Source organism: Trachypithecus francoisi, unplaced genomic scaffold (genome assembly GCF_009764315.1).
Source record: "Trachypithecus francoisi isolate TF-2019V2 unplaced genomic scaffold, Tfra_2.0 Lachesis_group10, whole genome shotgun sequence".
In the NCBI taxonomy this organism is placed as follows: domain Eukaryota; kingdom Metazoa; phylum Chordata; class Mammalia; order Primates; family Cercopithecidae; genus Trachypithecus; species Trachypithecus francoisi.
Window position 1 is genome coordinate 76450064 of NW_022681455.1, and position 25419 is coordinate 76475482.

At 43.9% G+C, this 25419-nt stretch overlaps 1 protein-coding gene across 1 annotated transcript in view; it reads right to left on the reverse strand.

The window, feature by feature from the left end:
• The window catches only part of OTOA (otoancorin), an 85947-nt gene that overhangs the window by 18704 nt on the left and 41824 nt on the right, over window positions 1-25419 (reverse strand). Inside the window, exons 16-21 of the mRNA XM_033219832.1 lie at window positions 24385-24458; window positions 20690-20825; window positions 18916-19106; window positions 16389-16482; window positions 10953-11082; window positions 6409-6596 (exon numbers count right to left, since the gene is read on the reverse strand). Of these exons, the coding sequence (XP_033075723.1) occupies window positions 6409-6596; window positions 10953-11082; window positions 16389-16482; window positions 18916-19106; window positions 20690-20825; window positions 24385-24458 (813 nt within the window). The remainder of the gene's footprint in view (window positions 1-6408; window positions 6597-10952; window positions 11083-16388; window positions 16483-18915; window positions 19107-20689; window positions 20826-24384; window positions 24459-25419) is intronic.

Below are 25419 nucleotides of genomic sequence, written 5' to 3' on the forward strand. Positions count from 1 at the left end.
CTGAATCCGGTTTGCCAGTATTTTATTGAGAATTTTTGCATCGATGTTCATCAGGGATATTGGTCTAAAATTCTCTTTTTTTGTTGTGTCTCTGCCAGGCTTTGGTATCAGGATGATGTTGGCCTCATAAAATGAGTTAGGGAGGATTCCCTCTTTTTCTATTGATTGGAATAGTTTCAGAAGGAATGGTACCAGCTCCTCCTTGTACCTCTGGTAGAATTCAGCTGTGAATCCATCTGGTCCTGGACTTTTTTTCGTGGGTAGGCTATTAATTGTTGCCTCAATTTCAGAGCCTGTTATTGGTCTATTCAGGGATTCAACTTCTTCCTGGTTCAGTCTTGGGAGCGTGTAAGTGTCCAGGAAATTATCCATTTCTTCTAGATTTTCTAGTTGATTTGCGTAGAGGCATTTATAGTATTCTCTGATGGTTGTTTGTATTTCTGTGGGGTCGGTGGTGATATCCCCTTTATCATTTTTTATTGCGTCTATTTGATTCCTCTCTCTTTTCTTCTTTATTAGTCTTGCTAGCGGTCTGTCAATTTTGTTGATCTTTTCAAAAAACCAACTCCTGGATTCATTGATTTTTTGGAGGGTTTTTTGTGACTCTATCTCCTTCAGTTCTGCTCTGATCTTAGTTATTTCTTGCCTTCTGCTAGCTTTTGAATGTGTTTGCTCTTGCCTCTCTAGTTCTTTTAATTGTGATGTTAAAGTGTCAATTTTAGATCTTTCCTGCTTTCTCTTGTGGGCATTTAGTGCTATAAATTTCCCTCTACACACTGCTTTAAATGTGTCCCAGAGATTCTGGTATGTTGTATCTTTGTTCTCATTGGTTTCAAAGAACATCTTTATTTCTGCCTTCATTTCGTTATGTACCCAGTAGTCATTCAGGAGCAGGTTATTCAGTTTCCATGTAGTTGAGCGGTTTTGATTGAGTTTCTTAGTCCTGAGTTCTAGTTTGATTGCACTGTGGTCTGAGAGACAGTTTGTTATAATTTCTGTTCTTGTACATTTGCTGAGGAGTGCTTTACTTCCAATTATGTGGTCAATTTTGGAATAAGTGCGATGTGGTGCTGAGAAGAATGTATATTCTGTTGATTTGGGGTGGAGAGTTCTATAGATGTCTATTAGGTCCGCTTGGTGCAGAGATGAGTTCAATTCCTGGATATCCTTGTTAACTTTCTGTCTCGTTGATCTGTCTAATGTTGACAGTGGAGTGTTGAAATCTCCCATTATTATTGTATGGGAGTCTAAGTCTCTTTGTAGGTCTCTAAGGACTTGCTTTATGAATCTGGGTGCATATATATTTAGGAGAGTTAGCTCTTCCTGTTGAATTGATCCCTTTACCATTATGTAATGGCCTTCTTTGTCTCTTTTGATCTTTGATGGTTTAAAGTCTGTTTTATCAGAGACTAGGATTGCAACCCCTGCTTTTTTTTGTTCTCCATTTGCTTGGTAGATCTTTCTCCATCCCTTTATTTTGAGCCTATGTATGTCTCTGCATGTGAGATGGGTCTCCTGAATACAGCAGACTGATGGGTCTTGACTCTTTATCCAGTTTGCCAGTCTGTGTCTTTTAATTGGAGCATTTAGTCCATTGACATTTAAGGTTAATATTGTATGTGTGAACTTGATCCTGTCATTATGATATTAACTGGTTATTTTGCTCATTAGTTGATGCAGTTTCTTCCTAGCCTCGATGGTCTTTACATTTTGGCATGTTTTTGCAATGGCTGGTACCGGTTGTCCCTTTCCATGTTTAGGGCTTCCTTCAGGGTCTCTTGTAAGGCAGGCCTGGTGGTGACAAAATCTCTAAGCATTTGCTTATCTGTAAAGGATTTTATTTCTCCTTCACTGATGAAACTTAGTTTGGCTGGATATGAAATTCTGGGTTGAAAATTCTTTTCTTTAAGAACGTTGAATATTGGCCCCCACTCTCTTCTGGCTTGTAGAGTTTCTGCCGAGAGATCTGCTGTTAGTCTGATGGGCTTCCCTTTGTGGGTAACCCGACCTTTCTCTCTGGCTGCCCTTAAGATTTTTTCCTTCATTTCAACTTTGGTGAATCTGGCAATTATGTGTCTTGGAGTTGCTCTTCTGGAGGAGTATCTTTGTGGCGTTCTCTGTATTTCCTGAATTTGAATGTTGGCCTGCCCTACTAGGTTGGGGAAGTTCTCCTGGATGATATCCTGAAGAGTGTTTTCCAACTTGGTTCCATTTTCCCCCTCACTTTCAGGCACCCCAATCAGACGTAGATTTGGTCTTTTTACATAATCCCATACTTCTTGCAGGCTTTGTTCATTTCTTTTTCTTCTTTTTTCTTTTGGTTTCTCTTCTTGCTTCATTTCATTCATTTGATCCTCAATCGCTGATACTCTTTCTTCCAGTTGATCGAGTCGGTTACTGAAGCTTGTGCATTTGTCACGTATTTCTCGTGTCATGGTTTTCATCTCTGTCATTTCGTTTATGATCTTCTCTGCATTAATTAGTCTAGCTGTCAATTCTTCCACTTTTTTTTCAAGATTTTTAGTTTCTTTGCGCTGGGTACGTAATTCCTCCTTTAGCTCTGAGAAGTTTGATGGACTGAAGCCTTCTTCTCTCATCTCGTCAAAGTCATTCTCTGACCAGCTTTGATCCGTTGCTGGCGATGGGCTGCGCTCCTTTGCAGGGGGAGATGCGCTCTTATTTTTTGAATTTCCAGCTTTTCTGCCCTGCTTTTTCCCCATCTTTGTGGTTTTATCTGTCTCTGGTCTTTGATGATGGTGACGTACTGATGGGGTTTTGGTATAGGTGTCCTTCCTGTTTGATAGTTTTCCGTCTGACAGTCAGAAGGACTGTCTGTTGGTCTGTTGGAGATTGCTTGAGGTCCACTCCAGACCCTGTTTGCCTGGGTATCAGCAGCAGAGGTTGCCAAGATAGAATATTGCTGAGCAGCGAGTGTACCTGTCTGATTCTTCCTTTGGAAGTTTCCTCTCAGGGATGACTCCACCCTGTGAGGTGTGGGGTGTCAGACTGCCCCTAGTGGGGGATGTCTCCCAGCTAGGCTACTCAGGGGTCAGGGACCCACCTGAGCAGGCAGTCTGTCCGTTCTCGGATCTCAACCTCCGCGTTGGGAGATCCACGGCTCTCCCCAAAGCTGTCAGACAGAGTCGTTCGCCTCTGCACCGCCCCCGCTGCTTTCCCTATTGGACCTCAGCTGTGGGCTGTCCCCAGAGGTGGAGACTACAGAGACAGGCAGGTTTCCTTGAGCTGCTGTGAGCTCCACCCAGTTCGAGCTTCCCAGCAGCTTTGTTTACCTACTTAAGCCTCAGCAATGGCGGGCGCCCCTCCCCCAGCCTCGCTGCTGCCTTGCGGATAGATCGCCGCAGACGGCTGTGTTAGCAGTGAGGGAGGCTCCGTGGGCGTGGGACCCTCCCGGCCAGGTGTGGGATATATTCTCCTGGTGTGCCTGTTTCCTTAAAGCGCAGTATTGGGGTGGGAGTTACGCGATTTTCCAGGTGTTATGTGTCTCAGTTCCCCTGGCTAGGAAAACGGATTTCCTTCCCCCTTGCGCTTCCAGGTGAGGCGATGCCTCGCCCTGCTTCAGCTCACGCTGGTCAGGCTGCAGCAGCTGACCAGCACGATTGTCCGGCACTCCCTAGAGAGATGACCCCAGTACCTCAGTTGAAAATGCAGAAATCACCAGTCTTCTGTGTTACTCGCGCTGGGAGTTGGAGACTGGAGCTGTTCCTATTCGGCCATCTTGCTCCGCCAGGGTCAAAAGCTTTTAAAGTATTTATATTCTTTGACCCAGAAATTCTACCTCTGGGAATTTAGCCGAGTAAATGAGACAAGTACCCAACCATATATGTATAAAGGTATACCTTGAGTCATTTTTTAAAATGTAACCTGAAAGTCTAACAATTAGCTAAATAAATAAGAACTAACCATAAATAAAATGCAGTTGCCCCTGTGGATACCTCCACCGAGGATTGGTTCCAGGACTCCTCGAAGATACCAAAATCCATGGATATTCAAGTCCCTTATATAAAATAGTGTAGTATTTGCATATAACCTATGCACATCCTCCTGTATACTTTAAATCATCTCTAGATTACTCATAATACCTGATGCAATGTAAGTGCTATGTAAATATGTACAAAATGGTATGTCAAAAGTGCTACTGTATTTTTATGTGGTTTTTTTTATTGTTATATTGTTATTTGGAGTGTTTTTTCTAAATACATTCTATCTGAGGATGGTTGAATCTGCAGATGTGGAATCCATTGATATGGAAGGCTAATTGTATTACAAAGCTATTTAAAACACTGATATACACTGGGCACGGTGGCTCATGCCTGTAATCCCAACACTGGGATGTCAAGGCAGGCCTTGAGGTCAGGAGTTCAAGACCAGCCTAGTCAACATTGTGAAACCCCATCTCTACTAAAAAAAAAATAACAAAAAAACAAAAATTAGCCAGGCGTGGTGGCAGGTGCCTGTAATCCCAGCTACTTGGGAGGATGAGGCAGGAGAATTGCTTGAACCTGGGAGGTGGAAGTTGCAATGAGCTGAGACCACACCATTGTACTCCAGCCTGGGCAACAAGAACAAAACTCCATCTCAAAAAATAAATAAATAAATAAAATACTGACATAGATTTACATTTTGAATATGAAAAAATATGCAGTCTGTACTGTTGGGTGCAGAAAGCAAGTTATTGAATAGTAGGTAAGTGTAATATCATTTTTGTAGAACATGAGATATGTGTACGAAATATACAAAATAATATTTTTATATACATAGTTTTGGAGTCTGGTAAGCTTCAAATGAATATACCAAAATATCAACAGTGCTTATCTGTTGATCAATGCTTATCAAAATATCAACAGTAAGTAAAAGATTATCACTGATTTTCTTCTTTATTATTTTCTGACTTTTCTACAATAAACTTGAAGTACTCATATAATACACAAATACAGTTATATTTATAATTTTAAGAAATTGAATTGTTTAACCCTTGAGGGTAACTAGATATTCTACAACCATGTAAAGAGCTAAAATGGGCTTGGGTGCAGTGGCTCATGCCTGTAATCCCAGCACTGTGGGAGGCCAAGGTGAGCAGATCACTTGAGGCTAGGCGTTCGAGACAAGCCTGGCCAAACAAACCCCATCTCTACTAAAATACAATTATTAGCCAGGCGTGGTGGCTTGTGCCTATAGTCCCAGCTACTCATGTGGCTGAGACACAAGAATCACTTGAACCCGGGAGGCAGTTTGCAGTGAACCAGAGATCGCACTGCTGCACTCCAGCCTGGGCGACAGAGCAAGACTCTGTCTTAAAAGAAAAGAAAAAGAAAAAAAAAGCTAAAACAGGCCCAAAGCGACCTTTTCCTTTTTATTTATTTATCTGAGATGGAGTCTCGCTCTGTCACCAGGCTGGAGTGTAGTGACACAATCTCGGCTCACTACAACCTCCGCCTCCCAGGTTCAAGCAATTCTCCTGCCTCAGCCTCCCAAGTAGCTGGAACTACAGGTCCTTGCCACCACGCCCGGCTAATTGTTTATATGTTGAGTAAAGATGGGGTTTCACCTTGTTGGCCAGGCTGGTCTCGATCTCTTGACCTTGTAATCTGCTCCCAAAGTGCTGGGATTACAGGCATGAGCCACTGTGCCCAGCCTACTTTTATTTTGTTTTTGAGACAAAGTCTCAGCTCTGATGCCCAGGCTACAGTGCACTGGCGCAATCTTGGCTCACTGAAACCTCCACCTTCTGGGTTCAAGCAATTCTCCTGCCTCAGCCTCCCGAGTAGCTGGAACTACAGGCGCCTGCCACCACGCCCGGATAATTTTTGTGTTTTGAGTAGAGACGGAGTTTTGCCATGTTGGCCAGCCGGGTCTCGAACTCCTGACCTCCCGTGATCCGCCCGCCTCGGCCTCCCAAATTGTTGGGATTACAAGAGTAAGCCACTGCACCCAGCCAACAAAGAACCTTTTTAAAGATGGAAAACTACTTCCAGTCCTCTTTTTACTCCTTTCTGTTATATTTTCAGACAAATTTGCAACAGATTCTGAGAAAACCTGCTATGAGCAGCAGCTGGGGCTCTCCATGTGAAGGAATAAAAGGGCTAATTCTTGGAAACCGCCTTGGTCAGAGGCATTGGGACATCCACAGAACTTTATTCACTGAGCATCTGCTAGATGCCAAGACACATCTCATCCCATTCTCTGCCACAGTCCTAAGAGGGAGGAACTGGAAATTTCCTCCTTTCTCAGATAAGGAGATCACAATATCACTGAGCTGATGCAGTAAAATTTCAAGATGATATATGTGAAAACTCCTTGAGGAGGGCTCTATGTGCAGAAATGCTGAACTGGTTTTGGTATTTTTCTTTTTTCCTCTGTTTAACATTTCCTCCCTGAGGTGGGCTTCACCTGTATTGCTTTCTCCTTCAGGGTCATCAGCTGAGGCCGGCTGAAACCCTGGACAGCTCCCAGCAGTTCCACAGTCCTGATGAATGTGTCTTCCTCCATGCACCGCAGGTCCTCCAGGGCCCAGCAGGCGTTGGCTTCCGCCAACTTGAAGATGTCATTGGAAGAGGGGGCCGCGACTCCATGGCAACCTAAAGAAAGGGGAGATGCAGGGAAGGAAAAGAGGAAAGAGAATTTCAGGAAATGTTAGTCTGTGTATTGAAATGAGTAACATCCTTCGCCAGTCAGATTTATGCATGGAAGGGACTACAGAGTAAAAGTGGAGAGCAGGAGCCCAGGGACTAGACTGAATCCCACTTTTGCCATTTCTTGCTAATTATTGGGTAACAAAGTCATGGAAATGTCAGCTTTTTGCACATCCACATGCACAAAGTAGGAGCAGTGCAACATTACAATTAAACTACAAATTCCTTGAGGGCAGTAAGACTGGTGGTGAACAGTCCCGACTTTCTATTCAAATCCAAGACTATTTAACCTCTCTGTATTTCAGTTTTCTTGTCTATAAAATGGAAATAAAATCACCTCATAGGATGGTTGTGAAAACTAAATGTGTTATATATAAAGCACTTAGAACAGTGCCATGCATACAGTAAGCACTCAGTACACAATTCCTGTTGCCTACCTCCCCCGCCATGCCTTTGAGTTTGCAACCCAGCATAAAGGTTCCAAAATTATGAAGGAGCCTTCCTATAAAAATGGGAAGATGGGCTGCACGGTGGCTCATGTCTTCAATCCCAGCACTTTGGGAGGCCAAGGCAGAAGGATCACTTGAGCCAAGGAGTTCAAGACCAGCCTGGGCAACATGGCAAGACCTCACCTCTAAAAAAAAACTGCAAAATATTAGCTGGGTATGATGGCACATGCCTGTAGTCCCAGCTACCCAGGAGGCTGAGGTGGGAGGATCACCTGAGCCTGGGAGGTCAAGGCTGCAGTGAGCCGTGATCATACCACTACTCTCCAGCCTGGGTAACAGTGAGACCCTGTGTCAAAATAAAATAAAAAATAAAAACTAGGAAGATGAGTTGCTGTCCATGAAAATCATAGTGGGGGTTGTGGATTTCCCATCCCAAGAGAAAAGAAAAATGAGCCCTTTGCACTTCCCTTGGCAAAAGGAAAAACAGCCATTTCGGTCTTTGAATAACGTGGACCTTACCTACTCAAACCAGTTACCAACCACCATGCAAATGAGATATTGTCTTTGCTGGCTCCAATGTGCCCAACCTGGGAGAAAACTCTAGGATCCTTAAGAACAACCATGGATTTCTTGTCTTAGCAGCAGACCACCACTGATGCTGACAGATGCACCAACCTCACCCAAGGCCAGGGCATTTCCCAAGCCCCATGGCCTCTCTCTTCTCATTGCACCTTCAATGGAAATTCACTGCATTCCAATCAAGAGGCAAAAGTAGACGAGAACAAAGATGCCAGTTGTGGTCCTCAAACATCTTTATCATAAGCCACTTGGAAGGGACTAAAGATCCATCCCTCCCTAGGCCAACCCCCACCCCACTCTCTAGTGAAAACAACATCAGTGGTAGCACAGAACTAGAGAGGGCAGAATGGTTGACTAGTACATCAGGGACTTGGTCTTATCACCGTGTCTGTCCAGGGATTAGAATAGAGCCTGGTACATAGTAAGTGTTCAGCAAGTATCTGTGGGTGAATGAACACACACACACACACAAACTAATATAAAACCAAGCAGTAATTCTGCTAATTCATTAATCACTAAAGCATAGCAGCAATTAATACCCAGAACCAACTAAAGAACACTCAAACTATGCATGATACCAGAGCTTCCTTCCCCTGAGCGTGGAAGGCCTTACTTTTGTGTATCACATGCACATAGTAAGAGCTCTGCAATATGATGACATGGACTGCTAGACCTTGAGGGCAGTGGGAGCCAGTGGTGCTCACCATCAGCATTGGGTACAAATGCAAACACTGCCATTTACTAACTCTGTGACTTTGGACAAGTCCCTTAGTCTCCTAAGCCCCAGTTTCCTTCATTTAAAAAACAAGAGAACACCCACGCCTGGAAATCCGCAGCCCTAAATGGGAATAGGCATTCCTGTTTTCACATCCAAGTGTTACCTTTTGGCCTGCCATACCCCACTATCCTGTACCTATATAAACCCCAAACCCCAGGCTCCATGAGCATATAAGCAGATGAGCAGATGAATAAAGAGAAGAGGAGCAGAAGAGCAGCATGGCAAAGAAGGAGAGAAAAGAAGAAGCGTCTGAATACCAAGAAGAGTTTGGCTGGGGACAGTCGGAGAGGAGATTGGCCATAGGACAGCCAAACTCCAGGGGAAGATCATCTTCCCACTCCATCCCCTTTCTAGCTCCCCATCCATCCCACTGAGAGCCACCTCCATTACCCAATAAAATCCCCACATTCACCAAGAAAAACAAAATGGGAGAACAATATAATGCATGGAGGGATAATCACCCAAGGTACACATAAATCCAATTGTGACACTTCTTTGCTCGATGTCACATGATGCCTCCACCCAGAGTAAAAGCCAAAGTCATTAGGGTTTCCTTTATCAGTCCCTACATGGCTGGCCTTGTCTCTCACTCCCCTCCAAACACACTGGCTCCTACCTCCCACTCACAGGAGTGATCCTGTCGCACTCTCTGCCTGGAAGACTCTAACTGAAAATATTCACATGGCCCACTCTCCCTTGGGTCCTCATTCAAATGTCACCTTCTCAATGAGACGTTCCTTCATGGTTCTCTTTTCACATGACAGTTCCCCTCCCAACACTCATGGCCCATTCCCTTGCTTTATTTTCATTCTTGGCACTTTTCATATGATATATCATATATTTCACTTATGTATGGACTTTATTGTCTTGCTACCCTCCATTTGAAAGTAAGCTCTTTGTTCACATAATTAGTGATTAACTAATATTTGTTGGGTGGATGAAAGCAAGCACTGACTGTCAACTACTACCATTGGATCTGATTAACTTTGTCTCCTCATGCCTGGTCCCAGTCTGCACTTAGTAGGTGCATGGTAATGATAATAAAATATCTAACACTTGGACAGGCATGGTGGCTCACATCTATAATCCCAGCACTATGGGAGACCAAGGCAGGATGATCACTTGAGTCTCAGAGTTCAACATCAGCCTGGGAAACATAGCAAGATCCTATCTCTACAAAAAATAAAACATTATCCAGATGTGGTGGTGCATGCCTGTAGTCCCAGCTAACTTGTGAAGCTGAGGTGGGAGGATCTCTTGAGTCCAGGAGGTCGAGGCTGTAGTGAGCCATGATTGCACCACTGCATTCCAGCCTGGGTGACAAAGCAAGGCCCTGCCTCTATAAAATCAAATTTTAGGTGGGAGCACAGTGGCTCACACCTGTAATCCCAGCACTTTGGGAGGCCAAGGCGGGTGGATAACCTGAGGCCAGAGTTCAAGACCAGCCTCGTCAACATGGTGAAACCCCACCTTTACTAATAATACAAAACTTAGCCAGGCGTAGTGGCACATGCCTATAATCCCAGCTAGTCAGGAGGCTGAGGCAGGATAGTTGCTGGAATCTGAGAGGTGGAGGTTGCAGTGGGCTGAGATCATGCCACTGTACTCCAGCCTGGGTGACACAGTGAGACTCCACCTCAAAAATTTTTTTACAAATCAAATTTTAAAAATATCTAACACTTATTAAGGATCTGCTACGTGCCAGACATTCTTGTAAACATGTTTCTGGGCTTAAACCCATTAATTCTCACAATAACCCAGTGAGGTAGAGACTTGCATTATCCCCATTTGATAGAGGATGAAAACTGAGGCACACAGAGATTAAAGAGCTTACCCAAAACCACACAGCCAGTAAGTGGCAGACTCAGGAGAGAAATCTAGCCAGCTCAGCCCTGTCACTGCAATGTTAAACCACTAATCCATGTTGGTCCTTTAAGTCAATCCTACTGAAATGTTTGTTACACGTATTCACTCATTAAACCTACTAGCCTGGGTATGGAGTATGGGACATGATTCCAGGTTACTTTACAAAACTGTAACTCTTTCTTGTTTTGTTTTGTTTTGAGACAGAGTCTTGCTGTCACCCAGGCTGGAGTGCAGCGATACCATCTCAGCTCACTGCAAATTTCACCTCCTTGGTTCAAGCAATCCTTGTGCCTCAGCCTCCAGAGTACCTGGGACTACAGGCGCACACCATTACGCCTGGCTAATTTTTGTGTTTTCAGTAGAGACAGGGTTTCGCCATGTTGGCCAGGCTGGTCTCGAGCTCCTGACCTCAAGTGATCTGCCTGCCTGCACCTCACAAAGTGCTAGGATTACAGGCTTGAGCAACCACGCCTGACCCAAAAATGTAATTCTTTGCCTGTAGATTTTGTCATTCTATTGCTTCGCAGACATTTCATCCAGTTCCCTGCATAAGGAGGCCTCTTGATGTCAGAGACCCTGCCCAAAACACTACCACCCCAGCAGTGGCTCAGATACCCTGGAAACACTCACCAGGCATAGGGTCAGAGCTGGGGATCTTGTCACTGCTGTTCCGAACAGAGTCAAAGACAGCGCAGAGGAATTCTTTAGGGGGCAAGGTCCTGGCCATCTTGGAAGCTGCTTGTAGAAGGATCTCAGGAAACTGTGTGAGAGAAGATGAAAGAAGATGAATAATAATTAAAGCCCCTTAAATACAGATGGAAATCAGAATTGAAACTGTCACATTACTTACTGCCTTCATTCTTTGTTATAGCAACTTCTCATATAAATCTAATCCCTAGTCCCACTAATGTGGTCTCTATAAAGAATCCTATAAAATGATACTCAACCTCAATAAAAATCCAACAAAGGCTAAAAAACATAAATACATCACTTTTCACCAGATAGTCAAAAATAAAATAAAGTGCTAATACTTAATGTTGGGCACATTCATTTTTCTGTGGGACTGTCAAATTGTGCACTATTAGCAGAGCAATCTGATAATATCGACAAAAAATGTAGGCTAGGCCAGGTGCAGTGGCTCACACCTGTAATCCCAGCATTTTGGGAGGTCGAGGTGGGCAAATCACTTGAGGTCAGGAGCTCAAGACTGGCCTGGCCAACATGGTGAAACCCCATCTCTATTAAAAATACAAAAATTAGCCAGGCGTGGTGGCATGCACCTGTCATCCCAGCTACTTAGGAGGCTGAGGCAGAAGGATCACTTGGGCCCAGGAGGCGGAGGTTGCAGTGAGTCGAGAGCATGCCACTGCACTCCAGCCTGGCGATGGGAGTAAAATCCTGTCTCAAAAAAAAAAAAAAAAAAATGTGTGTGTACCTACCCCTTTTCTGGTTTGGTGCTATTTCAAAGTTTTTACTAAACTTTATGTTTGATATACTTTGGAGGTGTACCCCACCCAAATCTCATATTGAAATGTAATCCCCAGTATTGGAGGTGGGGCCCAGTGAGAGGTGACTGGATCATGGGGGCAGATTTTTCATGAATAGTTAAATACAATCCCCTTGGTACTGTCCTCACAATAATGAGAGCGTTCTCTCGAGATCTTGTTGTTTAAATGGATGTAGCACCTCCCCCATCACTGTCTTGCTCCTGCGGGGGCCAAGTAAGACTTGCCTGCTCCCCCTTCGCCTTTCGCCATGATTGTAAGTTTCCTGAGGCCTTCCCAAAAGCTGGGCAGATGCCAGCATCATGCTTCCTGTACAGTCTGCAGAGCCATGAGCCAGTCAATCCTCTTTTCTTGGTTTTTTTGTTTTTTTTTTTTTTAGACAGAGTCTCGCTGTGTCACTCAAGCTGGAGTACAGTGGTGGGATCTCCACTCACTGCAATCTCCACCTCCCAGGCTCAAGTAATTCTCGTGCCTCAGCCTCCTGAGTAGCTGGAATTACAGGCATGCAGCACCAAGCCAGGCTAATTTTTTTTTATTTTTAGTATAGACAGGGTTTCACTATCTTGGCCTGACTGGTCTCAAACTCCTGGCCTCAAGTGATTCACCCACCTCGGCCTCACAAAGTGCTGGGATTACAGATGTGAGCCACTGTGCCTGGCAGTGTTTGTTTGGTTTTTGTTTTTTGAGATGGAGTCTCGCTCTGTCACCCAGGCTGGAGTGCAGGGTGCCATCTTGGGTAACTGCAAGCTCCGCCTCCAGGGTTCACGCCATTTTCCTGCCTCAGCCTCCCGAGTAACTGGGACTACAGGCACCCGCCACCACGCCCAGCTAATTTTTTGTATTTTTTAGTAGAGACGGGGTTTCACCGTGTTAGCCAGGATGGTCTCGATCTCCTGACCTCGTTCTGCCCACCTCAGCCTCCCAAAGTGCTGGGATTACAGGCATGAGCCACTGCGCCTGGCCCTTTTTATTTTATTTTTTTAATGTAACTTTTATTTTAAGTTCAGGGATACATGGCAGGTTTGTTATATAGGTAAGCTTGTGTCATGGAGGCTTGTTGTACAAATTATTTAATTACCCAGGTATTAAGCCTAGTACCCATTAGTTATTTTTGCTGATCTTCTCCCTCCTCCCACCCTTCACTCTCCAATAGGCCCCAGTATCTGCTGTTCCATTCTATGTGACAACATGTTCTCATCATTTAGCTCCCACTTATAAGTGAGAACATGTGGTATTTGGTTTTCTGTTCCTGCATTAGTTTGCTAAGGATGATGGCCTCCAGCTCCATCCATGTCCCTGCAAAGAACACGATCTCATTCTTTTTTACAGCCACATAGTATTCCATGTAAACCTCTTTTCTTTATAAATTACCCAGTCTCAGGTATTTCTTTATAGCAATGCAAGAATTGCCTAACACAGGTCAGGTGCAGTGGCTCACACCTGTAATCCTAGCACTTTGGGAGGCCCAAGCGGACAGATCACCTGAGGTCAAGGGTTCGAGACCAGCCTGGCTAACATGGTGAAACCCCGTTTCTACAAAAAATATAAAAATTCATGGGGCATGGTGGTGTATGCCTGTAATCCCAGCTACTCAGGAGGCTGAGGCAGGAGAATCACTTGAACCCAGGAGGCAGAGATTGCAGTGAGCTGAGATCGTGCCACTGCACTCCAGCCTGGGCAACAGAGCTAGACTCTGTCTCAAAAAAGAAAAAAAGAATTGCCTAACAACATTTATCATGGAAAAGAGGTGAAGAAGGGTTGTCTCAACATCCTGAATGGAGACTAGCAATGAGGGGACTTAGGGGATAATGGGTTGCCTTGGAGAAAGTGTCATTTCTCATCTAGAACGAATACACTTTGTCAAGACTTGGGATATTATTAGGAGGCCTGTCTGTGGGCCCAGAGAATTCATCAAGCCCTATAAACAGCTATGCCTCTCTGGGTCCCAGCTCACCCAGAAAGAAAGCCTCTCAGCCTAGTAGCTCCCCTTTCTAGACTCATCTTCAGAATTAGAGTCACAGTCTAGGCCAGCAGTTCTCAACCCTGACTGTACGTAAGAATCACCTGGGACACCCTGCAGATTCTGATTAGTTGGTCTGGGCTGGATACCATGGACTGGTCCATCTTGGAATCTCCCCAGGTGATTCTAATGTGCAGCTAAGGCGGAAAGCAACTGCTCTAAGACAGTTAACTTTTAGAAAACAATGTGCATAGCGGAGTGAATGTTATTTTCCATTTTGTATTTTTTAAAGAAGAGTGTATATATGCTCTTGTGTTTTTAGTAGAGACAGGGTTTCGCCATGTTGGCTTGTTATATATATAATTTTACACCTATATAAAACATGTTATATAGGTAGTCAGGATTTTTCTGAAAGGATGCAGAAGAGATTGGGGACAGCAACTGCCTCTGAAGAGGGAAGCTAGGGAACTACAAGTCTGGAGTGGGAGGCAGACTTGCTTCTCATCCTATTACCTTTAGTGCAATTGGGATTTGTTAACCAGGAGCATGTATTACTTGTTTTATTAAACATTTCCAGTATTTAAAAAAAGAGTATACAGAATAATACAACAAAACACCCATGTCCTCACAACCCAGCTTAAGAAATAAAACATCACAATATAAATAATAAGTCCCTCCTTCACTCTTTGCCTTCCTCCTTCCCCAGAAGTAACTGTCACTCTGAATTTGGCATTCACTTTTACACTTCTCTTACATATAAACTTGGTTTACATATGCTTTAAATTAATTCAGCTAGTATTTATTTATTTACTTCATATCCTACTATAGATATACTTTTGCAACCTGGGTTTTTTTTTAATTCTACACTGTATTTTTGATATTTCACAGTGTTGATACAAGACTTTTTCAACTTCAGAAGTTGATTTTTTTAAGATTAGATAGACATATGTATGTTCTCACTGATATGTAGGAGCTAAACTATGAGGACCCAAAGGCATAAGAATGATGCAATGGACTTTGGGGACTTGGATGGAAGATTGTGGGGGACAAGGGATAAAAGACTACAAATATGGTGCAGTGTATACTGCTCAGGTGATAGGTGCACCAAAATCTTACAAATCACCACTAAATAACTTACTCCTGTAACCAAGTACCACCTGTACCCCAATAACTTATGGAAAATAACAAACATCTAAACATAGAAAAAACAAGGAAGAAAAAATAGATGGATATATAACATTTGTGCATCGGGGCCAGACAAGGTGGCTCACGCCTATAATCCCAGCACTTGGGAGGTCAAGGCAGGCAGATCACTTGAGATCAGGAGTTCAAGACCAGCCTGGCCAATATGGTGAAACCCCATAGCTACTAAAAATATATAAATTAGCTGGGCATAGTGGCAGGCGCCTGTAATCCCAGCTACTCGGGAGGCTGAGGCAGGAGAATCACTTGAACCTGGGAGGCAGAGGTTGCAGTGAGCCGAGATTGCATCACTACCCTCCAGCCTGTGCAACAGAGGGAGACTCCATTTCAAAATAAAATAAAATAATAAAATAAAAATAAACATTTGTGCATCAACTGCTTATAACCATATATTTGGACATCCAGAATATGATTTTACTGTGACTAAACTTCAGAATGTGTGCTACACATGTGTGATCCCAGGTGATGTTCTGTATGTTCAGGCCCTGCTGAGTATGTGTGACTATGTGCACCTTGCGCCTGCAAGTGCAGGTATGAGAGTGTGTGGATGTGCTTTGTGGGGAATCTGATTGTCGTTCAGCAAACGTTCACTCCTTTCCTACCCTCCACCTCCATGGAAGGAAACTCCTTCCTGCCCCATTAAAGTTGGTCTTGGTCATGTAACTCACTTTGGCCTTTGGAGTGTGGCAGAAGCGACAGCGTGTCAATTTCCAGCCTAGGACTTAAGGAGAATTGTACTTATCCCTTCTCTTTTTGGTAGTTTCATACCTTCATGGTGAGAACAAGTTCTAGAGGCTGGGCTCCAAATGCAGCCTTATAGAGCAGGGCTGCTCCAGTGACCCACAGATCAAGCAGCAAGAAACATATGCAAATTGTTCTATGCCCTTGAGATTGTGTGGCTTTGTTATGCAGCAAAAATGACTAATTAATGCTTATTTTACATGTCCCTTGACCTAGACTGTCTAACTTCTGGAGCCTTACTCCAAGAAAAGTGTCATGCCCAAATGTAATAATCAACAAAGACTTGTTATTGGATTAAATGTGTCTGCATATGTGATTGCATACACTGGACATATATGTGCAGGTGCCTAGGGCACCAGCCAGTGTGAGAGCCAGAACAGATGTGGGTGTGAGATGCACACTAATAGCAGACTGGTAGCTACATGATGCCCGTCTGCACACATCTGCCTGGGGGGCCACACAAAAGGGCCTGAGTTCATTTAGCTGTGGCCTCACTCCCTTTTCCAGAACCTTGCACATCCTGGAATGGAGCTGGAAACATCTTAGCCCTTTGAGGCAGGGAGGAAGCTTCCAGAAGCTTAGACAGCAGTATAACTGACTACATTTTCTCTCCCCTTCAAACGCCTTCAGCCTTCTTAAGATGGAGCACAACATTACCTTTGTGGCTATAGAGCTTAATTCATCTCCTGAGAAAAGTACTAGAAAGGGTCCCAAGTCCTTCGTGGTCTCGGCTGTCCAGTGCTGAGGGAGTCTAAAAAGAGATAATAACCAGTAAAGTGAAAAAAGCATGCTGTGGTGGACATCTGTTGCCTTTTCCCCCAACACTCTTGTCTTTCAGGAACAGATTGTCTTACACTCAGAGAAACTGTCAATCACATGGTCCCACTTCTTTGACCAAGAAAATTGGCATGTGATACAGGCTGACCAATCAGAGTCATCCCTGGGAATTTTGATGGAACTATCAGAGAAGCTCTCCTTTCTCTGGCATCTCTGGCTGTAAAGAGGATATTGGAGGACATTCATATTACCAAGTGGAAAAATTAAAGACCACACCAAGGAACACAGAGTTGAGGGATGAGAGGAACGTATTCCTGATGATGTCATTTGAGACACTGGATTCAGCCACGCCTGAAGACCACCAGTGGAGTTTCCCATTACGTTCCATTCCTGAATTCAATACATTCTCATTCTCTTTTTAGATTAAATTTTTAAATTAAATTATTGAATTTCTGCTATTTACATCACAGTGTTTCCTTCCTCCTCCTCCCCGATAGAAGAGTAATTATATATTTCTTCCTTTTAATTTACCATAATAGTCTTCTCTTAGAATAAGAAAAAAACTTTCTCTTGAACTTGGCAGGATAAAATAAAAGCACTGACCCAGAATCCACTGTTATTCTTATGTAGATCATAAATGCCTACAGTGAAGAGCATGACACTATCTTTGGTGACATCTCTAAAGGAGGTCTGCCCAATTAGCAGTGACAGCTGGTGGGAATGCAAAATCACACAGCCACTTTGGAAGAACTTTGGTGGTTTCTTACACAAGCAAACATGTTTTTGCCATATAACCCAGCAAACACACTCTTTGGTATTTACGCAAAGGAGTTGAAAACTTATGTCTACATGAAAACCTGTATATGGATGTTTATAGCAGCTTTATCCATAATTGCCAAAATTTGGAAGCAACCAAATGTCCTTCCGTAGGTGAAGGGCTAAATAAACTGTGGTTCATGAAGACAATGAAATATTATTCAGCACTAAAAAGGAATGAGCTATCAAGCCAAAAAAAGACCTGGAGAAAACTTAAGTACATATTACTAAGTGAAAGAAGTCTATCTGAAAAGGCTATCTGCTGTATGATTCCAAATATATGATATTCTAGAAAAGGCAAAAGTATGAGTGGTTGCCAGGAATTAGGAGTGAGGGAGGAATGAACAGGCAAAGCCCGGAAGGATTTTTAGGGCAGCGAAAATACTCCAAATGATACTATAATGGTGAATACATGTTATTACATACTTGTCTGAACCTATAGAATGTAAAGCACCAAGAGTGAACCCTAATATAAAATACAGACTTCGGGTGACAATGAGAATCCAATGACAATAATGTCAACATAGGTTCATCAGTTCTAATAAACGTACGACTTTGGTGGGGGATATTGATCACCGGGAGCTTATGCGTGTATGGAGTCAGAGGGATATGGGAAATCTCTATCCTCTCCATTTTTCTGAGAACCTAAAACTAGTCTTAAAAATAGACTGTAGGATCAGGCATGGTGGCTCATACCTATAATCCCAACACTGTGGGAGGCTTAGGTGGGTGAATCCCTTGAGCCCAGGAGTTCGAGACTCACCTAGGCAACATGATGAAATTCCGTCTCTTAAAAAAAATACAAAAATTAGCTGGGTACAGTGATGTGCACCTGTGGTCCCAGCTACTTGGAAGGCTGAGGTGAGAGGATCACCTGAGCCAGGGAGGTTGAGGCTGCAGTAAGCCATTACTGTGCCACAGCACTCCAGCCTGGGTGACAGAGCAAGACCCCATCTCAAAAATATATATATATATAGTCTTTAAACTGATAATAATACCACTGCTTTGCATCTGTAAAGGGCCGTGTTTTCCAAATTTCCCCTTCATATGCCAAGCTGTGTAAGTAACAACTCTTTGAGATTTGTAGGGAAGCTACTACTGATTCCATTTTATAGCAAATCTGAAGCCAAGGCCGGGCGCGGTGGCTCATGCCTGTAATCCCAGAACTTTGGGAGGCTGAGGCGGGTGGATCACGAGGTCAGAAGATCGAGACCATCCTGGCCAACATGGTGAAACCCTGTCTCTCCTAAAAATACAAAAATTAGCTGGGCGTGGTGGCACATGCCTGTAATCCCAGCTACTTGGGAGGCTGAGGCAGGAGAATCGCTTGAACCAGGGAGTCAGAGGTTGCAGTGAGCCAAGGTTGCACCACTGCACTCCAGCCTGGCCACAGAGTGAGACTCCATCTCAAAAAAACAAAAAAAAAAAAAATCTGAAGCCAAAAGAAGAAAGGTCACATTTCCAAAATAAGCCTAAGAATTTTATCTCATCTTAAGCCAGAAACTCTGCTTGCCGGGCAGGAGAACCAAGGTTGAGTGTCCCTCTATAGAGCATACCACAGCCCCAAAAGCCAAGCCCAGCCACTCCTCACCCGTACTGTCCCAGGAGCTTGAGCCTCACTGCAGCCTTTTGCTCGTGGTTGAGGTCTGGGCAGTCTCTGAGGCCATGTAGAGCAGTCGCCCAGGCCCTGGGGGAGATCCCCCTGTCGATGATGGCTGCCGGCAAGTGACACAGCAGGTTCCCCATGATGTCCACAGTGTACTCATCGGCAATGGAGTTGTCCTGAACCCAAAAAGTGGAGCCAATGGGCAGTTCCAGCAGAGCATAAGATCATGAACCATTAGAAATCCATCCTGTGAGGTGGGCACTGTGGCTGACGCCTATAATCCCAGCACTCTGGGAGGCTGAGGCAGGCGGATCATTTGAGGCCAGGGGTTCGAAATCAGGCTGGCCAACATGGTGAAACCCCATCTATACTAAAAATACAAAAATTGGCCTGGCATCGTGGCGCATGGCTGTAGTCCCAGCTAGTCAGGAGGCTGAGGCACAAGAATCACTTGAACCCGGGAGATGGAGGTTGCAGTGAGCCGAGATGATCATGCCATTGCACTCCAGCCTGGGTGACAGAGGAAAACTCTGTCTCAAAAAAGAAAAAAAGAAAAAAAAAAAAAAAGGTTCCAATCCCAAACTTCTTAAAGATTCCAGGATCTGAATTGTCTACCTGACATGGATTCCTAGAGATGGAAGGGGACCTGATCTTCCCCAGGGATGCAGGCCTCAGAAATCTGGAAAACCCTGGCTTGGCACACCAGGAGCACTCAGTAATTGAGCACTACTGTCATTGTTACTGCTCTGAGAATATTCCAGAGTTCAACGACCATTATACTATTAGCACCACAACAATGAAAACACACTTCAATGTCTGTGTGCCACTTGAAAGCCTTCAAAGCTCTTTTGCACTTTTGCAAAATGACAAAAATTGTTGACATTTATTGTGTGTTTCCTATGTGCACTGTCCTGAGTATCTACGGATCTCAATCTAGTCATCTTCAAAGTAACTGTAAGAAGTAAGTACTACTATTATCCATTTTTTAAAGAAAAAGAAACTGTCAGCTAGTGGCAAGACTAGGATTCACACCCAGACAGTCTGGCCTTTGAGCCTTTACATTAAATAACACATTGCCCATGTCATGCTCTCAATACCCTATGAGGAAGCTGGGTATGGTGGCTCACATCTATAATCCCAACACTTTGGGAGGCCAAGGTGGAGTGGATCACCTGATGTTAGGAGTTTGAGACAATCCTGGCCAACATGGTGAAACCCTGTCTCTACTGAAAATACAAAAAATAGCCGGGTATAGTGGTACACACATGTATTCCCAGCTACTTGGGAGGCTGAGGCAGGAGAATCGCTCAAACCTGGGAGGCAGAGGTTGCAGTGAGCTGAGATTGCGCCACTGCACTCCAGCCTGGGTGGCAGAGTGAGACTCTGCCCCCCCCCAAAAAAAATACTCTATGGGGGATGTGCTATTACCCCCACCTTACAGATGAGAAGACTGAGGCTCAGGGAGGAAAGGTGATTCACCCAAAGCCATATAACCAATCACTGGCACCCAGTCTCAGGGTACTGTACTCTTTCCATTCCTCCAGAGTAGCTTCCCCTCCTTTGGACCCTGGAGCAGAAGTCTCCAGAACCAATGGCCAAGATTGTTCCAACCAGCAGCTTTAGAGTAAGCTTCAAGACCCACAAGTCAGACTTCTGGCCATCAGAGCAGGCTCAAGATCCCAGCCAGATCCCTCACAGGGCTCCCCAAGATGGCCACAGACACCCAGAGGGAGGGGACACCCAGGAAGAGTTTTCTTACCAGGCACTGCTGCACTTTCCTGAGGACTGAAGTCTTTTTGTAGGAATCTAAAACCAAGGAATCCAACCAGCTCTTCCCCAGGCTGATCAGAAAGGGCACACACTGGGAGGCTGGGACAGAAGCCAGGTAGCGGGCCCTGGAGAGGGATGTGGAGAACAAGAGGAGGAACACGTGACTGCTCCTGTTGACCCCTAAAATCAGGGTCCACATGCCCAAGAGCTCATCCCAAAGATGTTCTTTAAATGTTTGTTCTCGTGATGCTTTGGCTCCCTGCAGCAGGTAGCAAGTCTCCCATCCATCATGCTCCTCTTCTATGGGTGGGAACAAACTTCCCATCATGCTCCTCTTCTATGAATGGGCAACAAACTTCCCATCATGCTCTCTTCTACGGGTGGGAGCAAATTTCCCATCATGACCCTCTTCTATGGGTGGGAACAAATTTCCCATCATGCTCCCTTCTATGCCCCAGAGCATTGATCAGATAATGGGTTCTCCATAAATAAACGTGTTGAATGATGGACTGGTTGAGGGGAGATGAAAAAGAAAGGAAAAAGTAGATGAAAAAAGAGACAAAGAGGAGAGAGAATAAGTAGAAAGTGAGAAAGAAAGGTAAGAAAAAGAGTGGAAAGAGAAATTCTGTCATCTCCAGTCCAGAACTCTGCCTTCAGCTCTTGATCCTTCAGCTCTTGACCATGTATTCTCAACAGGGTCAAGGTCACCCTCAAAAAGGAGAAACTGGTTTGGATGGGGGATAAAAAAGACTGTTATGACAATGATCTGTGACCCACTGAAATTCATTCCTACTCAGAATATTTTTCCTCAGTGTATAATTTTTTTCATTCAGGAGAAATTAAAATTGTCTCCTTTGGAAGGCAATAATAAAAGTTGAGAAAAGCTACATGAAACCCATCCGGCCTACTCAACCCCACCACTCGACTGTTCCAAAACCAGATTCAACATCTTGCCCCAAACATGTTCTTCCACCTCTGTGCTATCCCACACTCCTTTTTTTCTTTGTCCCAAGCCTGTTATTGCTGTCTCCTTGGTATTATCCCAATCTGTTCTTACTTCTGACTGGGTGCGGTAGCTCACACCTATAATCCCAGCACTTTGGGAGGCCAAGGTGGGTGGATCACCTGAGATCAGGAGTTTGAGACCAGCCTGAGCAACCTGGTGAAATCCTATCTCTACCAAAAATACAAAAAATTAGCTGGGCATGGTGGCGTGCACCTGGGGTTTCAACTACTCCAGAGGCTGAAGTGGAAGAATCACTTGAACCTGGGAGGCAGAGGTTGCAGTGAGCTGAGATCGCACCACTGCACTCCAACCTGGGTGACAGAATGAGACCCTGTCTCAAAACAACAACAAAAATCTATTCTTACTTCTCCATTCCCAGTACCACTGGTTTATTTATTTCTTCATTCATCCAGCAAATATCTACAAAACATCTACAGTAAGCCAGGCACTATTCTAGGCACCAAATATAACAATGAACAAGACACAAGTGGTCCTGCATTCATGGTGCTTAATTCTAGTAGAGAGAAGAAACACAGAAACCAATGAATAAAACAGGTCATTTCAGCTATTAATAAATGTAAGGAAGAAGGCAGGCACAGTGGCTCACGCCTGTAATCCCAGCACTTGGGAGGCCAAGGCAAGCAGATCACCTGAGGTCAGGAGTTTGAGACCAGCCTGGCCATCACAGTGAAACCCTGTCTCTACCAAGAAATACAAAAATTAGCCAGGCGTGGTGGCACACACCTGTAATCCCAGCTACTGGGGAGGCTGAGGTAGGAGAATCTCTTGAACTCAGGTGGCAGAGGTTGCAATGAGCCAAGATTACACCACTGCCCTCCAGCCTGGGTGACAGAGGGAGACTCTGTCTCAAAAATTAATTAATTAATTAATTAATTAATGTAAGGAAGAAAATAAAATGGCTCTGTAAAAGAAAATGACAATGGGGATAATCAAACGAGCCCCTTCTAAGGCAGTTCCATTTGAGCTGAGACATGAATGAGTGGAAGAAATGCCATGCCAAGATCTGGGTTACTGAAATAATCTTCAGCTGTCTCCCTTCTTTCCATTCAGCCTCCCTGCATTCTGTCCTCCACGTGGGTAGTGGCTATGATCTTTCTGAAATATAAATCTGATGGCTGCACACAGAATATGAGTGAAACTCCTCACTTCACAAAGCCCCCATGATCTGATGTTCCTTACCTCTCTGGCCTTCTCTCCCCTATCTACTCTGCAGACATACCCCGATGTGTTCCCAGAGTGATTTGCTTTTCTTACCCACTGCTGAACCAGACATCCCCATTCCACTGCCTGGAATATCCATCTTAAACTCTCCATCCAGCACTAGTTCAGTCTCCTCTGTCTCTCCAGTCTATAGGTGATATTCCCTCCTCTGTGCCCAGTGCTCATTATCCCTCTCCTTTGCCTCTCCTTTGGAAAGCAATAAAAAAGTTGAGAAAGGCTCCATGAAACCCATGTGGCCTACTCAACCCCACCACTTGACTGTTCGAAAACCAGATTCAACATCTTCCCTGAAACATGTTCTTACATCTCTGTGCTAACAGAGGTGAATAACAGCACTTGGCTTTCTTGGAAAGCACCTGGTCTTTCTTGGAAAACCATCTCTCTCACTCTAAGTCCTTATGGTTTCTCTCCAGCCCCAGAGGTGCAATACAGATTAAAGTCAGTCAAAGTTACCCATCCTCCCAACCTCACTGATTGGTTCAAGGAAAATAAATTCGCCCAATTAAGGTCAATGAGAGTCAAACCCAAGACGTGTATTGAGAACGATGGGAAGAGAATGTTTTTCTCTTTTCCCTGAATATGAAGCTGGGAAAATTTAACCTTAGATCTGCCAGGGTTTCCACAGAGAAAGAACTTGCCTGATAGTGAAGCCAGCAGAGATAAGCTGGGACAAGAGACAAATGACATCATTTGAATGCCTAGATCCACCCATGCCTGAAGTCCCTCTCAACTTTCCAGTTACCTGAACCAAAAATTCCCTTTTATTGCATAATCCAGTTTCAGTTTCAGTTCTGTTGCTTTCAACCAAATATCAACCTGATACTATAATTGGCTTCATGTTTGTCTATTCCCTCTCCCACCATGAAATTACAAGGTCTCATAAACTAATAGGAATTTCTAAATTTTCAGATAGAAAATTTAGCTATCTGAGAACTAGCATACAGCAAGTACTCAATGAACTTTTTTTTTTTTAATGAATGAAGATAATAAGAGCAAAATAAGGTAGAAGGAAATAAAGAAGGAGAGAAGGAGAGAAACAATGTCCAGATCATGTTTGAAAAGCAGGGCTACCCTGCAGGTCTGAAAGCTCACACATGCCAGGAGAAACACCTACTGCTCCCATCAGCCCTGATTCCCCTGAAGCCTGGCACAGCCACAAAGCCAGGCCAGTGGGACCTGCCTCACTGACACCCATTCAGGCTTCGGTTGCTTTGGCTTGGTTTTTACATAACATGAAAAGCAAGAAGGTCTGTCTGAAATGTCTATATGATACTCAGAATTGAAATCCTGGATCTCAAGGGCTTAACTGTCTAAGGCACGCTCCACTCTGCCTCTAGTTCCTCAAGAAAACCCAGTGGGGAGAGAATCACTTTGACTTCAGTGATTCCCACCGATCTTACTGCTGAGCCAGAAAGTGGGGGCTGATGTTCACTTACGGGAGTGCAGCCAAGAGGAAAGGTGGCATAGACAACCTGGAAACTTCCCAGTATTTCCACGCCAAACAATTAACCTGAAAGATTAAGCAGTTCTGGGGATTTCGTGCAGTAAGAAGAAGAACAAACACAAGTAGTGCTTTCCATGTGCCAGGCACTATTCTAAGTGCTTCATATGTATTCACTTATGCAATACAGCACCTTATGATGTAGGTACTACTACTCTGCCCAGTTTATGGATGAGAAAATTGCAATAACAAACATGAACACAGACATTTAAGTGTGATGCTCATCGCAATTGTTTTATATCTGCAAGAAAGGGAGATATAATTTTAATATTCCTCAGCAGGGGATTGGTTAAGTAGATTATGATATATACATACAATGGAATAGTGCACCTACTTGTTTTAAATAAGGTAGATTTATATATATGAACATTAAATGATGTCTGTGATATTTTATGCATGTGCATACATATAGTTACATCATAATGTAAGAATCACAAATGAGCTCATACTGTACACACTATTCTGTTAAACTATATATATAGCTTAACTACACATATAGTTATACAGTTATATTTAACTATATATAGTTATATTTAATTATATATAGTTATACATAGCTTAACTATATATATAGTTATATATATAGTTACATATCTATATATATCTTAGCTATATATATAAACAGAACAGTGTGTATAGTATGAACTCACTTGTGGTTTTTTTTTTTTTTTTTGAGACAATGTCTCACTTTGTACCCAGTGGTACAGTGGCGTAATCTCAGCTCACTGCAACCTCCGCCTTCCTGGTTCAAGCAATTGTCCTGCATCAGCCTCCCAAGTAGCTGGGATTACAGGCACCTGCCACCATGCATAGCTAATTTTTTTTTTTTTTTTTTTTTTTGTATTTTTAGTAGAGATGGGGTTTCACCAAGTTGGCCGGGCTGGTTTTGAACGCCTGACCTAAAGTGATCCACCATCTCGGCCTCCTAAAGTGGCATGGACCACTGTGCCCAGCCCACTTGTGGTTTTTA